The sequence below is a fragment of the Diachasma alloeum genome, unplaced genomic scaffold (genome assembly GCF_001412515.2).
Source record: "Diachasma alloeum isolate Michigan unplaced genomic scaffold, Dall2.0 Dall_scaffold_00179, whole genome shotgun sequence".
Classification (NCBI taxonomy): domain Eukaryota; kingdom Metazoa; phylum Arthropoda; class Insecta; order Hymenoptera; family Braconidae; genus Diachasma; species Diachasma alloeum.
In genome coordinates, this window is record NW_021680345.1 from 201,272 (window position 1) to 219,729 (window position 18,458).

Here is an 18,458-nt window from a genome sequence, read left to right on the forward strand (position 1 = left end):
CCCTTGTGACCTCTAATTTTGTGAACCTTCATCTGGTGACTCTTAATCGGATCCAGTTCTGACCCTCAAGACCCTTATTCTGACCTTCATGACCCTTATTTTCACCCTTTTAACCCTTAATTTTGGAGTCTTAATTTTGAGTACCAAATTTTTATCACCAGAAATCAATTTGGATTTTTATAATATAGAGAGATAATGTGAAGGATTTCAATTGGTGAAATTATTGGAATTGTCGCAAAGAACATGGGAATATTATTGAAGGTTCAAATGAGAGATCTTTCAATTAAAATTGAAATTACGGTCACACTCGATCTGTTTCGAAAAACGAAATTAGCTGTGTAGGAGTCGAATTTTTAAAAAACAGCTCGTCATTGTTACTGCAACATTTTTTCAAAATTTTTGAAAAAAAACATCTCTGTATTTTCAACATTTTAAGCGTCTGCGGAACAAACGAACAATAAACAATCATTTTTTTGCACTAATTATTCTTTTTTAGACATATAGAATCGCTCTTTAATGCATGAGTAATCTCATTCCAATAGCTCGCGACTTGTAAAACTCAAAGTAATCTCCCCTTAATTTCGATGCGTAAACATCGAAAAGGCTCAGAACAAAAGACCTCCAATTGTACCCCTGCTAGCTTTGAGATTTTCCAACTGAAAGTTTCATATCTTCAATTCGGTCTGCAAGAACCCTACCTGAAGAGTAAGCGAGACAGGGGAGGAATGGATTTTCGTCGTTAATTTATAATTCAACGTGGAAAGGCTTTGGAGTTTACTCACCGAGGGGATTGCTTGGAGATGTGGGTCGGCTTCCGGGTGCTGGGGCTGGTGGCTCATTGTCCTCGTCGGCTCTTCCGTCTCCATCGATTATGTCCTTGCCATCCTTACTCTCGAGTTCATTGGTCTCCTTGTTGCGTATTGACTCACGATTTGTCGTTATACGCAGTCTCTCACCGCTCAATCGTTCACTACCACTGCGTTGGAATAATCCACTGCGATTACGATCTGGACTGGCGCTGCCCGATCTCGAGTCAACACTACCGCCAGAGCCTACCCGTGTTTTGTCTACTGCAGTCCATGGTCTTCTTTTTTCACTGGGACTTCGGTTCGGTGAACCATTTCGTTTTTCTGATTAGACAAGGAATTAACAGAATACCTTAGGTGATTTTAAACAATACGAATTTGAAAAACGAAACGCCAGAAATTTTTGGTTTTATCTGGGACGTGATTTTGATTAATTACAGAAAGATTTCACAACTAATCATTTTTGCGAGACCCCTCGATATGTTTTTTAAAGCCAATTCCTCGTTGATATGCCTCCGTAATTAATGAAATTGATACTTTTTGGAGCTGTTCTGATTTTTGAAAATGATTTTGAAAGTGGTCCAAGTGTTCTAGACTTTTAGAGAACAACACTAAATTTAAGAAAGGGGCATGGAGAATGATAATGAACTTGAAGAAAATTCATCGAAGGTTAAGGTCTATAAAGTTCGCTGTCAATTTCACGGGCTAGGATATTCGAATAATAGCAAGATTTTCAAAATTTGAATAATCATGGTCCAAGATCAAATAAAAAATGTACCACGGAAAAATTTTCTATTTGATCATCAATTTCCCTTCAGTTACATGAAAAATCGCAACTCTTCGAAGAGGTAGGAGACGCACCTAAGACAGTGGGCAGTTGTTCATCTGGTTTTGACGTGAAATCGTGACATTTTGAATAAAAAATGACCGAGATGTTCATTTAAACGGATTTGTTATCCAAAGTAATTGAATTCCATTCTCCCTTTAGCATCTATATTGGATGATTATTATTCCTATCAACCAACGCTTTTGTTTCCAGATTTTGCATATCAATACTCGCGCGATAAATACATATTTGAGACATATATCTCGATTACATGCACATATATGTGCGGCAAAAAATGCAATTCATGCTATTCATGAAAATCGATAAAATTCAATTCACCCATTCCCAACAATAAAAATGTTGTTTACGAAACTTTGTCTTACCAATAGACGGACTCGTTCTACTGCGATCAATGGGACTAGCTCGATCCTTCTTATCACCGGGACTATTTCCACAATTCCCCTTATCAATGGGGCTGACTGATTTTTCGCTAGCCGAGCTCCTCTTGTCAACCGGGCTACTGGAAGCGCTCAGCCGCTTAGTCTCCTCTTGAGGGTTGAGGGCTGGCGACTCACTCCTCACCTCCTGGCTACTCATTGGTGCCGACAAATTGTTGGACGCACCACTAGTTGCGCTTGTAGTTTCGCTACTCGTACTACTCTCGTTGTTATTAGAATTTGACACGTTGCCATTGGTCGCGTGATTGTTGTTTGTTACCAGAGCACCTCGTACCTCACGTAATTCACCACGTAGAGAAGCACACTCGCCCCTGGCACGCTCCAGTTCAGTATCCAGACGGGCACCCGTCGCTGCGTTCTCCTCCACCATCACGCGAAGTTTTGCCTGGTCACAGATCAATTGCGAATTGAGTTTTTTTTCTTTCAATTCGAAGGGAGGATTTTTAAGGGAGAAAAAAAAATTCTCATATATTCCTTAATGAAATCGTTTCTTAAGTGGGGTAGTGAAGAAAAATAGGTCACACAAAATAAACCTAAACTTTAAGCGTAAATGATGTTTAAGAAGTCGTCTTTTACAATTTCTCAAGAGTATTTTACGCTTGATGATGAATCGTAAATTAAGATACGTAAGTGTAGGTTACGATTTCGTATTCATAAATTACAGTTACAGGAACGTAATTTACGAATACGAAATCTTAAATTACGTTCCTGTAACTGTACGTAAATTACGTTTATGTAATTGTAATTTACGGTTTCGTATTCGTAATTTACGATGATTTTTCCCTGTTTTACGTTTATTTATCCGTAATCAACAACGAATTTTCGATCAAATCACGGCGATTCTAGGGTGAATAGGAAGCGTCCAAATATTACAGTCTGAATATAAGGGCCAAAAAGGAAGGGTCAGAATATACAGGTCAGACAGTTAGGGTACAAAAATAGGAGTCAATAATTAAGGATCAAAACGTGATGATTAGAGAAAAAGAAGGTCTTTAATTAACTAACTTTGTCACTTTCATCAATTTCGACACAACCCGAGAATCATTGTGAGCTGCCTAGTGTCTTGACTTGGACCTGACCACAATTTCCACTCGTGTGAAATCGACTCAATTCATTATTTTACGTTATTACCGCCAAAAAAAACTAAAAGGAATGATGACATTGCAAGAATGGTGGAAAGTTATCTGTAACATCAAATTTTCGTACTGTTCTGTACTGATACCCTCTATCGTATTGAATGTTTGAATCTCGATTGAAATCTCTATTATTATTGAGATAATGATGATTTCTGTGGTCATTCTCTCTCTCTCTCTCTCTCTCTCGCTCACTTTCACAATCAATTAACCAGAGATGCATCAAATAACTCTCCATTCCCTGGGATTTCCGCACCACTGAATTAATAGCCAATAATTTTTATAATTCATAGACCTGCCACTATTATAATTTACAATGAGCTTCGGTTTTTTCCGTTGGAATAATCAGCTAGCATAATCCGAAAACTTGATGGGTCTGTCGATGGGATTAATTGATCGCCGGCTGGTGAATTAATTGAGGGAGGAACAAGCGAAGGTGGTAGGCGCTTGAATATTCTGAATTTATCGGAGATTACTAGATAGCAGAAAATTTGAATTTTTCCCCATTCCCAATACTCCATAACAAAGACTATATCGCCCTTACCACTCCCCCTCCCCCTGTCATTCAGTGAGAGTGAAAATCTTTTTATACGTCCTTGCTGATAGACCGGATAAAATTGGCAGGGAAATGGAATTTTCTGATGGTCAGGGTCTTGAACGTGATGACCCATGATTGGAAAATCATCCAGAAGGACTAAATGTAGCGCAATAATGTTTGGATCGATCGTACATGCCACATAACACATGCGCGGTTGTAATAAACCAAATTTCGTCCATCTTCAGGAGATTTAATGGAAATTATTCTGATAGGAAAAATTGTAGAGACATTATAGCTGCACGAGAAGCCGGTGTTTTAGACGTTTTAAAGAGTTAATTATAGCACAGTGTAGTAATTCCATTGCACTACTGAGTTATGTGCGTCTGTCACGCGTGAGAATGAACTTTCGCTCAGACTGTTGCGGGCAGATGGCACGGCTCGACACGCTGCCTCAAATCAACCGCACATTACCTCCATTGTTCAACAATTAACTCCACAATAAAACCTCAACCAGAAAATAATCAACCACTAATTCCACCATGGAAACGTGACAGATGTCAATCAATTGTTAATAACTATTACTTTGTGAGAAAAGGCTTCTTCTTGACTTGTTGAATACAGAACCACTTCTATCCGGCGAAAGCCTCTCGTTTTAGACGAGACCGGAGATTTGCGGACATGTGCCAGGGGAAAGACGTTATGAAAATAGACGTCGCGCTGTTTCTCTCAGAAATACGGGTATTATTATATACTCCTCATTTTAAAGAACCGATGACCGACTTTTCTAATAGTTACTTATTTTGCATTGTTGTTGAAGAGCTGGACAGTTGAGTTTGGAAGTCATTTTGCGTTCTATTCTTTGAAGGAAGAGCGGTATTCGTAATGGAAATGGAGAGAATTCTCAACTACAATAAATACATAATAGTGTATTTATCTTTGAGTTTTTTTCACATATACACCCAGAAATATGTTTTTGCTTGCGAACGGAAGCATTGTAATCGTTCAAATTTAAATTTTGGATTGTTTGTGTTATATTGATCATTCAAAGAATTCCACCAACCACCCTGTCGCCCTCGTTTTTATTTATATGAAAACAAAATCCCTTTTCAACCTTCATGACCCCCAGTTTTCTCTCGACAACATCTATACACATGTTTTCATAGTAACCATTCGCTATGATTTGAATAGCATTCTTTCAATTGAAATGAAATGTGAGCGCGCGTGATGCAGCGTAGAACTTTCAGTTAATCACAGATATGAATAAAAATGAATAAAATAAGGAGAGAGGACGAGGAGATAACCCTCGTCCATTTCGATTAATTACACCCATTCACCTTCAGACTGATTTTGTATATCTCATTCATTTTTAATGTTTTTAATCGGCTTACATCGTACGACTACGTGATCTATAATGGCGTCTGAGCGTCTTTTTTCAACAGAAACGAGGGAACGACTTCGAACGATGTGTCCCAGGCCAACACGGGACAAAACTCTGTGAGTTCTGCACGCGATATACCGTTATGCACGTAATTCTTTGAAGCCGAAGACCCCAAAAATTCTCACTGTACCAGTCTGTTTCACAGGCTGGTACAGTGAGGATAGGGTGAACGAGAGATTCAATGGGTCCTCAAATATGTGCAGTATGTGTGAGTGGGGCACTGTTAGAAATTTTATGAAATTTCATGGAAAATGTGGTAGTAATTCTCATGGGAGCGACATTGAATCCGATTTAAGAGAAAAATGGTTATGAAATTTCAAGTTTAAGGTAAAATTCAAGGAAATTCATGAGTTTTCAGTGGCAGTGAAACAGAAATTTCATAAGTTGACTGAATTTTTAATGGAATATGAATATTCAGAACCAAAATTACAGGAATTTTCACTTTTCTCCTGAATTTTACAGAGTTTTCTGAAGTTTCACGGAATAATTGAACTGAAAAATCAAGTATTTTATTGATTTTCATATCATTCGAATAGAAAATCAATGGAATATTTGATTTTTCAATGACGAGAATTCCTGAAATTTCGATGGAAATGGAATATGATAAAAATTTCCGGGATTTGACACGGAAAATTCAGACGAAAATTTTTAACAGTCTATGGTCTTATACTAATTGCACTAGTAGGTTAATAACGATGCTAGTGGTGACAGAATACTGGTCAATCCACTAACGACTAGCTTCTAAAGGTTCCAACGAACCTACATGAACAACGGGACCACCATGACACTAAGCTTTGGCCGTTTTCAACCTTTGTGATTACCACAATAGTGGGGATTTTAATCGAGATGAGTGCTACCTACAGGTAAAGCCCTCAGTGTCCTACGTAATGCAGACAGGGAACGTTAACGAACGTACGTTAATCTCGTTTCACTCTTCCCGTTCCTGTTGGCTTTCTATCAGAGACGGCTCCCCTCATTTGCGTCACCGCAGGTTTTTTTTGTCGATCTAGATACCTTCGACATCGGCATGAGAATGAGAAATCCGGAGAGAATAATTTTTTTTTCGATTTTTGGGTTTTCCGGGAAAACTGCATTTACGTTGGAGGGAATTTAATTAAGTTTCAATTCCAATGTTGAATTAATTGAGGACGATCGATTTAAATTTTTTTCTGATGGGATATTGAAGAATCTTATTGATTTTGTTGGAATCTTATTGATTTGCACAATATTCAATAATTTTGTCATTGAAGTTAAGGAAAATAAGAAGAATCTTAGAATATCCAATGTGAGTAAATTTGGGAGAGATTATGAGTGGTTTCGTGGCAGAAAAATTTGTTAATTAATGCACACTGAGAGAAATGTCGACATAATATCACAAAACTAATTTTTGCGTCAAAAATCTCATCTCTTAAGGATAATACGCTTGGGATAAGAATTCCGCTTAACGAGTCAGAGCGGGTAAAAATCCCGTGAAATGTTCATTAGTTGAAGACGAACACTTGGCGATAAAGTGACAATTTCTTGCCTCAAGAAATCATTTATTTCGTGTCAAAAGACGAGAAAATTACTAAAAATACTAAAAGTTTCAATTCAGCGAACCATGCATCAGAAACTTTCATATTGAATGAATACCGAATTTTTACAGGGGAGAACCTGCAGATAATTAAAAAATATAACCGTCACTTGCTCTCAATTGGAATGACTTTCAAGGAAAGCAATAACATCTTCTCCTTCTCTCAAACTTACTTTGTCTCTTCAAGAATATTATCTAATTTCGAGAAAAAAATATCATTTTTTCAGTCAGTATCATCGTCCTTTTACCTGAACAGCCCCAATTTCTTGTCTGAAACCTACCATGAAGTGATCGAACATGCATTCTATGTTCTCCATTCAAGAAATTATTTTTGTCATATTATATCAATTTTTCTCTCAATGTGGTGGAGAATTGAACCGACAATCACGTGAAAATTAAATTGTGTGATTTGCGATATCTTTACGAAATCGAACACAGATAAGAGTATTGGGGGAGAGCCGAGCGGAGTGATTACAACTGTCAAGTGAGCTTATGTGTTAAACGAGAGAGACGAGCAGATCGATCAAGAGGGTCAAGCCAAGGGATCATGCGCCCCTTTTGAATAAACTGATGTTGCACATCATGAGCGAAGGAGTACTTTTTGTGTGATGACGATGGATGGAAACGTCGAAGTTCTCAGATCAATCATAGGACTCATTAAAAATTAATCCTTGAATAACAATGAATAAAAAAATCTGGAGCGAAAGATAAATTTTGTCTGTTCTCTGGAAATTTCATAGGGTATTTTCTTCGCAACGTTTTCCTTCATACGTGGGAAAACGCTGGGTCCTGGAGTGTGTTACGTCGTATTTGACCCTTATACTTGCAAAAATGATTGTTTTGAAGGCACATTTTTCAATGGTTCTTGACTGTTTTCACGATTTTTGAAAGGTCGAACCAGTTTGAGACCTGGAGAGATAGCAAACAACTTCAGGGAGGTTATCGTTCAATAGCAGAACTTTCCAGTTGCAGTAGAGTTTTTATACAGGGGAGATTTGAAGTTGTTTGTGATTGAAGGCATTTCGTTTTGCTTTGCTTTTCCCCAATTGACTTGAAAATATTCGGTAAAGTGCACGGAGAGAAATTTTTGATGAAAATAACCCTACCGTTCTATAAAAGTGTATCATGAGTCGTCGTTTCCTCATTTCTATCCCGAAATTTAGTAAAAAATTAATATGTGATGATCAAATTTTATTCTACGTTAGAGAAATTTTATCCTGACGCATAATAAATTTTATCCTTCCAGTCCAGTAATTTTTATTTTTATCAGGATAAAAATTCTCTAACGTCGAATAAAATTTGATCATCACATATTAATTTTTTACTAAATTTCGGGATAGAAATGAAGAAACGATGACTCATGATACACTTTTACAGAACGGTAGGATAATTTTTATCAAAAATTTCTCTCCGTGTGTTGCAATAATGACTCCAAACTAATTGCGAGCGGTTGCTTTCACATATTGACAATTTTGTGTTGTTGACGGGAGAAATTGATTCACCTTAACCCAGACCAATCTTGCGGTTAGTTGTGGGTTCTTTCACTCATTTCATTTCATAATCATCCATACGTTAACAATAATTAAGGAAAAATTACCAATAATTTGATTTTTAGGCCAAATAAATAGAGGGGGGTATTGCGTCACATTACCAAATATTCATTTTGGATTATTTCATTTGACAAGTGAAAAATATTCTATGGAGCTGATGAGTTCAACAATGAACCGTCGTAGAGAGTGCCGGATAGGTGAGATACGCATAAACAATGATCTCATTCGGAGAAATAACTGAGAGCTCTTCGTGGTTAGGTAACGATATTCATTTCGTCTTTGTGACTAACATTTAGTCTATTGTCCTCTTGGCGGAGAAATCAACAGTTGGTGGAGTCAACAGTCGATGTTCTTTCTCAAGCGTCATTAATAAACGGATGAAATTAAAATACGATTCATTGTGTTTTACATTAATTTGACTTCCCAGTTTCAATAATCCATTATTAACTCTACTTGCGATCGAAAACTATGCGAAAAGTTTTGATTTCAATCCCGAATGAAATTGAATAGAAATTTTTCTCCCTGACTCCTTCATTTTCCATGTGGAGAAATTAATGAATTCAATTAGAAGTCTTACGTTCGTGCCCGCCGTCCTAGAATATCCGAGGATTTCCTTTTTGGAAAATGTCTTATCGTGTACAATAGCCATTTGGTACTAGTCCAATGCATATTAGAGTCCCACTCTGCGGTCTGTGTGTACATATTTCGTGGAAAGCCACAAAAGCCCTGAGTTGAAACGTTAGTACTGTTCTCGACAGCCAATGGAAACAGACTCAATGGGGAAAGAGACACGACTAAAAGGAAGGGAGATAGAAAATAGGTCGCGGGAGTCATCTCCTCCAACACGGAAAGCTCATTCCCTTGGTGAACTTTCGGTTTAAACCTTGATCTCAAGGTTTTTCCGATGAATCTCGTTTTATAGTGACAAGCTGAGGTCTTTCTTCATCTCATCTGCATGAATACTTTTATCAGAGATTTAATGCTTTGTACTGAGTTCCTTATTGATAATGAGGTTGTGGGAAGAGAAACGGAGGGAAGAACGAGACAAAAATCTGGAGATATCACGAAGAGAAGGAAACTTGTTACTTGAGATCTTCAAGGGATACCATTGAGACCTCATTATTGATAGTCATAAATGTTTCCTCCATCTCCTTTGGAACCCTTATCATAAGAATCATCATCTTTAAAAAATAGTAATGCTTTTTTTATCATTCCGGCCGTAAAGCAGCGTTTATAGGCGTTCTGACAAACAATATTGTTCGTCATAGTCTAAAAAAAATTTTCTAGCTGATATAATTGCAACCCTCACCTTCCGCTCGGGCTGAAACGTGAAAAACTTTTTTCGACCTTACGAGGAAATCCACTATTATGTTACTACACCTAATAAATTTCGTCTCTATAACCTCGCTGTGTTTGCTTCAAATGCGCTTTTCGAGCGCAGAAATATAAAGTATTATAATTTACTGTCATGTTTGGAATTAGTTCAAAAACTAATTTCATCTAGAAATTTATCCTTCCAATAACGTCGACTTATTCGTTGCCACTGGACATTCAGTTGCTGTCGATACAGCTCAATTTACCTGTTAAACGCGTCACGCGCGTCCCCAATTTCCAAAAAATGCGAATGCAGTGGTAACTGCATTGTCATTCGACCGGTAAATTCATTTTCTACAATACTTTAATCAGTTTTGTCTTGAGTGCCAATGTGGCATGTCAATTTGATTGAGCTACTTGGGTCAATCACGCGTTCGTAATTTCCGAATCAGGACAAATTAAAAAACTCAAGTGGGGTATGATCCCACATCTCCAGTCAGTTTGTCGGACTGGTGCTCTGCCAATTGAGCTATCGAGGCCGCCTCCTATAGATATTTTCTATAGAAATTCTTCGGCTCTAATTTTTCAAGTGATTTTGTTTGATTGTTTTCATGGAAAACATAAATGGATGGAATGAAAAAACGTAGAAAATTAATGCCGAAGAATTGCTTTAAAAATTATTTCAATAGAAAAAGTTGTATGTAAAAATGAAATTCTGCTGATTTTTTCCATGACATAGTTTCAGTTGAACATTTCCGATAAAAAAACAGGCGCAGTAATAGAATCTTCAATAGAATCAATAAAATCGGCTGAAAACTGATAGAATTTTCAATAGAATTTCCGTAGGATTATTTATTGAATTCGCTAAGTTTTTATACGGAGTTTTTTCGTCCGGTCAGTCACTCACCTAGTGCTCTGTCAGATATTATTCACCGGATCGCCCACAAACGAAGTATCGGGTGTCGGATCTTCCTCAAATTCCATTGTTATAGTAATTCAGATTCACTTTATCACAATTTTCAAGCTTTTCCGCTAAAGCCACATGGCAACGGACACTTAAATATGGTTGTGTTCACTAATTGATACAACTCCGTTACTCTGTGCTAAATGCAACACAGGCGGACGCTGCGCCCCTGATGGAAATTTGGATCGCTGGGGCGACTTTGTGCGTCAGGGGGTCTATTATGAAGAATAAACGCAATGTTCGCATCACATGATAAATCAAAAACAAATGAAAACGTTCTGTATTTTCTTCATTGTGTTTTCATTTGTTTTTCATTTATTTTGTGATGTTAACTCTCCATGTGTTGTTCATGATAGGCCCCCTGATGCACAAAGTCGTCCCGGCAATCAAAATTTCTACCAGCCTCTGAATAAAAATCTTTAACTCAATTTTTCCTTTTTTTATTTTGTTTCTTCTAGCATTAATCGCAATCTCTCTCTGTCTCAGTTTTTTTATACTGGTATAAACTTTCTCAGCAATAAATTCTAGTATGGATATCATTAAATATAAATCCCTTATTGTATCATTATTATCAAATTTCTTTTTCGAATGACAATGCAAATGTACCTGGTGCTTTAAAGGGTAAGACTCCGCAAACAAAAATGAATATTATTTTATACTAATAACTGAAAATTGATTGACTCATTTAGTATTCAATTGAATTTTTTAATGGCCGTGACTATTCGCACCATTGCGTGAATCACTCCCGTACACTCCATACACTCCACGCATGCGTGAAGTTTGTGTTTCACGCAGCCGAATTTTCATACTGCTGTTTCACGTGGAGCATGCGTGGAGTGTATGGAGTGTACGGGAGTGATTCACGCAATGGTGCGAATAGTCACGGCCTTTTTTAATAGAAATTTTTCTATTGCGAGAACTCATTCACTCCATTCAAAATGAGTAAATTCTAATGCTTTATACTTCTGCGCCCGAGTCATTAGGTAAGGCCATATTCAACGAATGTAATGCAGACCTCGTCTTCGGCTAAAAGCCTGTAAATTATTCTTACATTCGTGAAACATACCCTTTTCCATCTATTATTTACGTAGCTTTCCCCGCCACAAAGTAATGGTGAAGAAAGATGGTTTTTTATTCTCGTTGAGCTATGATAATGATTGCGTACTTTCTTTATTTATTCACTGTTTTTAAGCTCGCAAAGTATGGTGATTTATGGTGATGAATATAATACTATGCTCGAAATTGCAACTTTCGCAACTGCAAAAATTGTGAACGAATTCAGTAAGACGATTTTTGTATCCATTCGCCAAAAATTTCATTTGCATACTAAAAGATATCAAAGAAATTGTAAAATAGAGCAATGTAACAAAGCACTATGCGCAGACGGGCAGAGCGCATTCCTATCTAATAAGAGACTAATGATTATTATTTTTTTATTGTCGGAGCCAAGAGCCGAAGAAAAGAACAGAAATTTTTTTAAGGAGAAGAGACTTCTTAGTTTACCCTATCAATGGATACAGTGGAGTTCACATTATCGACACTTACAGATCCTTTCCAATTTTCTTCAGAACATTCTCCGTCCGAATGTCAGTAATAATGATAACAACGAAGGTAAAATTCCCAAGTTATAATGAGTAATTTTGTAGAAAGGGTTTTTAAGGGTTCATTTCCTTTTGTAGCTGGAGTAATATTCGCTACACGTACTCAGGGCACCCCTCTGACGCAGACTCACGCCGCAGGTGGTAGTGGCTATGCAGGAGCCACTTAGTTACTCGGCAAACACTGTACAACTACTTCTGTATATTACGTTGAGGGAGTAATACTCATTGTGATGAAACAGTAAAGTGAATTATTCCGGAGCCTCTGTAAATTTTTGAAACCCAACCTTGAAAAAATTTTTGGTTTCATTTTATAGTCGTATAACAAAATTTAATCTCTGGCGTGTAAACCGGTGGGAGTGAAGAGGTTTACTTCGAAAAAAATCTGAGATCCATTTAATGTCAGGTATGACGGTGATTTTAGATCTTCAAAATTTAAAAATTTCTAGGATTTTTTATATTTTTAGTTTATTAGTTGGCAGAATTTAAGGAATACACAGGAAGAATGGAGCGAATGGGCAACTTCAGACTAGGGATGGCCATCAATATTAATTTCTTCAATATTAAAAGCATTTTTCCGACTTACATATAGATCAAGGTTTACATATACTAATAGAAATTTAGAAATAGTAAAATAATTGATAACCTAAATTTCCAATTGATGATGAATTCAATATTTAAAAATATGGACCTAAAATTTTCTACTAAATATGATAACACTTAATTTCTTATAAGGAATGTCTGATTATCCAAATAATCGTTAATCTCCCTACTCCAATTACCGATTAATGAACAATTCAAAATTTGACTATTTAAATTGATGATTACTTCGATAATTAGAATTTGAAAGTGATATTCACTGATTGACTACTTGATAATTTAACAGTAATTACAATTGATGGATATCGCTATCGCTGCTTCGGACTTTTTCTCGAATGTTGAATTTTTGATGGGATGAGATCTTTACTTTTCTATCAAGAATATGCTTCTCTTCCTTGCCAATAAGTCTAGACTCAACGCAATTGATCAGTTATTTTTTATTTTCTGTATCTCCTACAACAATCCACCCAACAATCCAATCCCAGAACAATCCATGACCGTGATGCTGATCCTTTCGCTAGTTAAAAAAAAATGGTTTTTCATGTTTCACTTAGAAACTAGGACTTTATTTGTTGATACAAATAAATTTGATTAGCTCCAAATAGTATATTTTGTAACGAGTGCAAAAAAGTGTTTTTTGACGAGTGGGAGGTTTATATCACGAGCCGAAGGCGAGTGATATAATCCCACGAGCTAAAAAACATTTTTTCACGAGTTACGAACAATATTTTTCATCACAATATGGCGGAAATTGGAGTTTTAGGCACGCGAAGCGTGCCGAAAAGTTCACTTTTCGTCACAGCGTGATGAAATAGTATATTTCGTAACGAGTGCAAAAAACATTTTTTCACGAGTTACGAACAATATTTTTCGTCACAATGTGGCGGAAATTGGACTTTTAGGCACGCGGAGCGTGCCGAAAAGTTCACTTTTCGTCACAGCGTGATGAAAAATAATTTTTAACCGGAGATACTCTCTAATATTGCCTGAATTTTGAATACGAATGGGAAATTTTTTTTTGTGCAGCGGTTGGTTTTCTGCAGGAAAACAATAGAAACCCCTCCGCCTCACCTCCTACATTTCCTCCTCGCCCGATTATCCTTAAATCGAATTCAAGGTCTTTTTCCGGAAAATTTAGCCAGATTGTTTGAACAGTGTGTCACAATAAGTACGGAAAGACGAATACCTCAATTTCGGTACAACCAAATCGCGGGATCACCATCGTATTATCAGAATCATCTGAACTCGCAAAAAATTGAACTTCAATCACTGAATTATGGGTCATGCTCAAAATACAGAAAGCACGAGTCAATCTACGTCTTTAATCATCTTCCATAACTCACCGCGTTTCCTTCACGTACAACATCCAATTATACCGTCAACGTCACTATCATTTCATTGGTAATTAGGCCGAGTTAACGAATTTATACTCACATCAAGTGTTGTTTCCATGAAGATGCAGAATTAATGGAAAGTAGAGTGGGAATGAGAGAATGAATATACCCCTATTCTATGCCTCGAGAGGGTAGCATGCAATTTCCGGTTGTTCTACTGGGAGAAAAGTAGGGTGTAAAATGGATAAACTGGAGCGAAAGCTTGCTGTCGTAAATTAAAGAAAAAAAAACTTTTTTTCCCTCTTTCCTATTTCTGGTTTCGTAGTTAATGGGTTTCATTGAGTTCCAATATCAGTTGATTTTGCACTTGATTTCTCCGAAGAAAAAAAACAGTCGTTAAATTTCCTCGGAAAATCGAGAAGTAGAGGAGACACGTTCATTTGGAATTCAATTAACTTTAGAACTGAAATTAGGAATATTCATTTTCATGAAATGGGCTAATCATATTGCCACTGCCCCACACGGAGGCACAGAAGTAGCCAGGGCATTATCAATTTTTTTCAGTTACACTAGATACCGAGTCAAAAATTCCGTAGAATGCTCCAATTTTTGTCGAGCGGTAGAGAGAAAAGTCCCAAGTTAAAGTGACATTTTCTGAAAAAGAGTGATACTTTTCTAAAAATGAAAACTTTTTTTTCTGTGCAGTTGCAAATATTTGAAGAAGGGAGTATTTTATATAGACGGCTAATGATTATTTCCATTTATGTAATACTCGGTCGATTGAACACACCAAGCAGTTATTCTACAATTTTTCTCGGGGTTCACATATTTTATCTTCCTTGATTAGCGATTACAGGAGTCGAAGAACCAGAGAGATGAAGTCAAAAATTAAATTAATTTTCCCTATACTTTAATTCCTATTAAATGACCGGACACGCGATGGTAATAGCAAAGGAAATAATTCTGGAAAATGTAACCCACGATAATAACGCGAAAATCAGCACAAATAATTATCCCCAATTTACTAATTAAATTCCTACTAAATCTCTAGTTAGATATAATCAATAAACTTAAAAGGAATCGGAACGAAGCGCAATGCAGAGCAATATACGCACCGAGAATTTCCTCGAATTTCTAACGCAATAATCCAAGCACTTGAGAGAAAAGAAATTCCTTCAGCTCGGATTATTAAAGAGAAAAGATCGCGGAAGTCAGATATCTTCTTTCATGTTCCTCCGGGTTGCGAGTTAGGTGTAACGCAGAATGTGAACCTGTCCCTCCAAGCCAAATTTGAAAAGAAAATTGAAGGTATAATTCAACATGGAATCAACACAAAATTCATGGCTTGAAAATTACCAAGCGTACAATATCTCACACTCAGAAAAAAAATCTTACGCCAAGAAATTTTATACTTGTCCGGAAGATGAGGGCAATTGGTTCATATCAAGAAAACGAGTTCTCAAATCAATTCAAATGGTGTTTGCATTAAAATATTTTAGGATTGAGGCTGAAAAACTGGATTTTTTGTGTTAATTTGTTGTGAACGTTAAAATGGCCGAGACGCACGAAATGGCCTGGGAAAGGAGGAGAAATTTTGATATTAATGCAGGCGGTTGGAAAAATAATTCAGCCACATAGAACTATGAGCGCGGAGCTTATGCATAAAACCTGCACAGTGAGTGCTTACAGTCCACCCAGTGTTTGCTGTGTGAAGACAATTTTTTTAATTACCAGTCTAGGAATACAATTAATCCTATTGTCTGATAAATGATGCGGGTTGAGAAAATGAATTTCAAAAATCTATTTGTTTATTTCCAACAGTAAAAACTTTTTTTACTCTCTGTGTGGAGAATTCAGCTTTAATACACGTTTTGAAAATCGTCAAAGGTGTGTCAAATACTGGATCAATGTCGATAACACATGCATTGATGTTAAGGAGAATGAAAAAATCAGAACTTGATTTGATGGCAAGGTAAATTGAAGAATATGTGCACCGGTGAAATTTTTATGATGCCGGGTGTTTGGAGTCACGGGGTGAATTAATGTCCTCAGAGCATACGAGAAAAACCGAGCGTGTGCACATCCAGTCAGGATTATTAGAGCGAAAGTAACCGGAAAGAAACCTTATCATTTGCAGGAGCGAAACTACAGAGTCTCTGGTTTCATATTCTATACCATATTTGCTACAGTATCAGTGGGAGATGCAGTATTCAGAGGGAACCTAGGCACCTCATTCCTTACTTTTCCTCTTCTCCTTGCGAATTTTATGTTTTGTTGAAAAATGAATGGAGATGGACATGTTTAATGCATTTACCTGAGCATCTGCGAGGATGCGCCTCATTAAGGCCAAGGTGGGGTGCGTTGAAGCTCCATCCTCATTAGCAAATCCTTCACCCTCTTTGCTAAGTCGATTCAGGCTCTTGAGTGCTGTAAAAAAAGAATTATTTTTGATTTAATAAAAATCAGGAGAGGAAAAATATGTTGAGTTACTCCAATAGCAAAGTGGCAAAACAAGATAAGTCACTAACTTGATTCCAAAAACAGTGACTTTCTCATAAAGATCTTTTTTAATCTAAGAGTAATGAACGTAGCTTTACGAGATGCCATTAGCTCTTGTCAACTTCACCATAGTTTTCTTGAATTTGAAAAGAAATTCATGAACTCATCTCCTCTACCACTTCGCTGCAAGTCAGGATTTATGCTGTCTCAAATTCATTTTGAATTGCTTAAATGTGATACAATAGATAATTAATTTAATTCCCTCACCATTAACCCCGTAATGGATTAATAAACTATATAATGACCATCAATCACAGAAACCGCCAATATTTTATTGTGGTAAACCATCACCAATTACCGGTTCCAATTCCATCTACAGCTATGAATAGACTGCGATTGAATAGGCAAGGTTAGCCCAACTACTATACATCTGCAAAGCGGGAGTCAGTGGCCCCGTCGGAGGACGCTCGATAACCCTTGCCTCGCCGATGTTTCGGTATAAAAAAGACGAAGAGAGGGGTATACGAGTAAAGAGAGCACCATAGAGGAAACTTGGCCGCCAACAAGCCCATCCGGGCATGCACAAGCTCCATTCGCATTATCTTATACTTGATGTTTGAGCGTGGACGATAATTGGATTCCCCGAGCGTCTTGTGAAAGCCGCATGGCGAAGGAGTGGAGGGGAATCTGTTGAACGAGGGAGAGATGGGCATAAGGGACTTGGTTGTGAGACGATAGTCAAAGCATTATCGACAGGCCTCTGAGGAACTGCTTGAATGGTTAGTGACTTTGGCAGTAGTTTAGCTATCACAGGAGTGCATTAATTCCGTGGACCAAAGATGCTACGTCAGGAAAAATAATGACACCAGTGGAACGGGAATTTTTCCTGCGCGAAGGAGAAGAGTTGTTATTTTATTTCCAAGGAAAGTTCATTATGAGTTACAGGATAATTTCAAGAGGTTGTTTCATACGTTGAGCACACAAATTTACTGAATTTAATGAGACAGAACAAAGTATTTTCAATTAATGCATGAGTCTCCTTCAATCCAAATTTCTGAGACATGAAAAGATTTAGTATATTTTCATGACAAATCCTTTCCATAAGCACGTTTATTGAAAAGGTAATTTGATAATATTTTCAAAAACACTGATTTATAATATTTATTCATTTTCGTCATCAACTATTCAGTAAGCTTTTCCTCCCCGTATGAAATGTGAAGGTTGATACGCCCTTGACCATCTATTTCCATCCTTATGACCCAGCGAAAATGATATTTTCCATAAAAGAATATTGAGTCCATAAGATGTATGGGCATAAAGTCACGTAGGTACCTCGCCCACATGTAAAATAATGTGGTAAACGTGAAGCTGCCAACGATATGTAGGGCTGTAGGGGACTGGAAAACCCATGACCACAGTGTGTATATAATAAAGAGAGAGATAGAGTGAGACAGTAAGATAGCTAGTTCGCTCGGCATGTTCCAATAAACCCAGCAATACATTCTGTTTCGGTGGCACAGTTGGCATTTCTCCTACACCAATTTACTCGTCAGTTGTGATGGAAAAAAGTAATTTTTACTTCATGCAAATAATCCAGGGGAAGAGTATAATTAGATTCTGAGATAGTGGTTGAAAACTGGTCAATAGTCAAAATTGACTTATCTCCTTTCACCACTTCGCTACTGATACACGGAGAGAAATTTTTGATAAAAATTATCCTACCGTTCTATAAAAGTGTATCATGAGTCATCATTTCCTCATTTCTATCCCGACATTTAGTAAAATAGTATATTTCGTAACGAGTGCAAAAAAGTGTTTTTTGGCGAG

General features: G+C 37.1%; 1 protein-coding gene across 1 annotated transcript in view; it reads right to left on the reverse strand.

Annotated features, from left to right (window-relative positions):
* Positions 1-18,458, reverse strand: part of LOC107043336 (liprin-beta-1) — a 100,154-nt gene that overhangs the window by 20,317 nt on the left and 61,379 nt on the right. Inside the window, exons 2-4 of the mRNA XM_015264793.1 lie at positions 16,447-16,559; positions 2,016-2,475; positions 783-1,130 (exon numbers count right to left, since the gene is read on the reverse strand). Of these exons, the coding sequence (XP_015120279.1) occupies positions 783-1,130; positions 2,016-2,475; positions 16,447-16,473 (835 nt within the window). The 5' untranslated portion in view covers positions 16,474-16,559. The remainder of the gene's footprint in view (positions 1-782; positions 1,131-2,015; positions 2,476-16,446; positions 16,560-18,458) is intronic.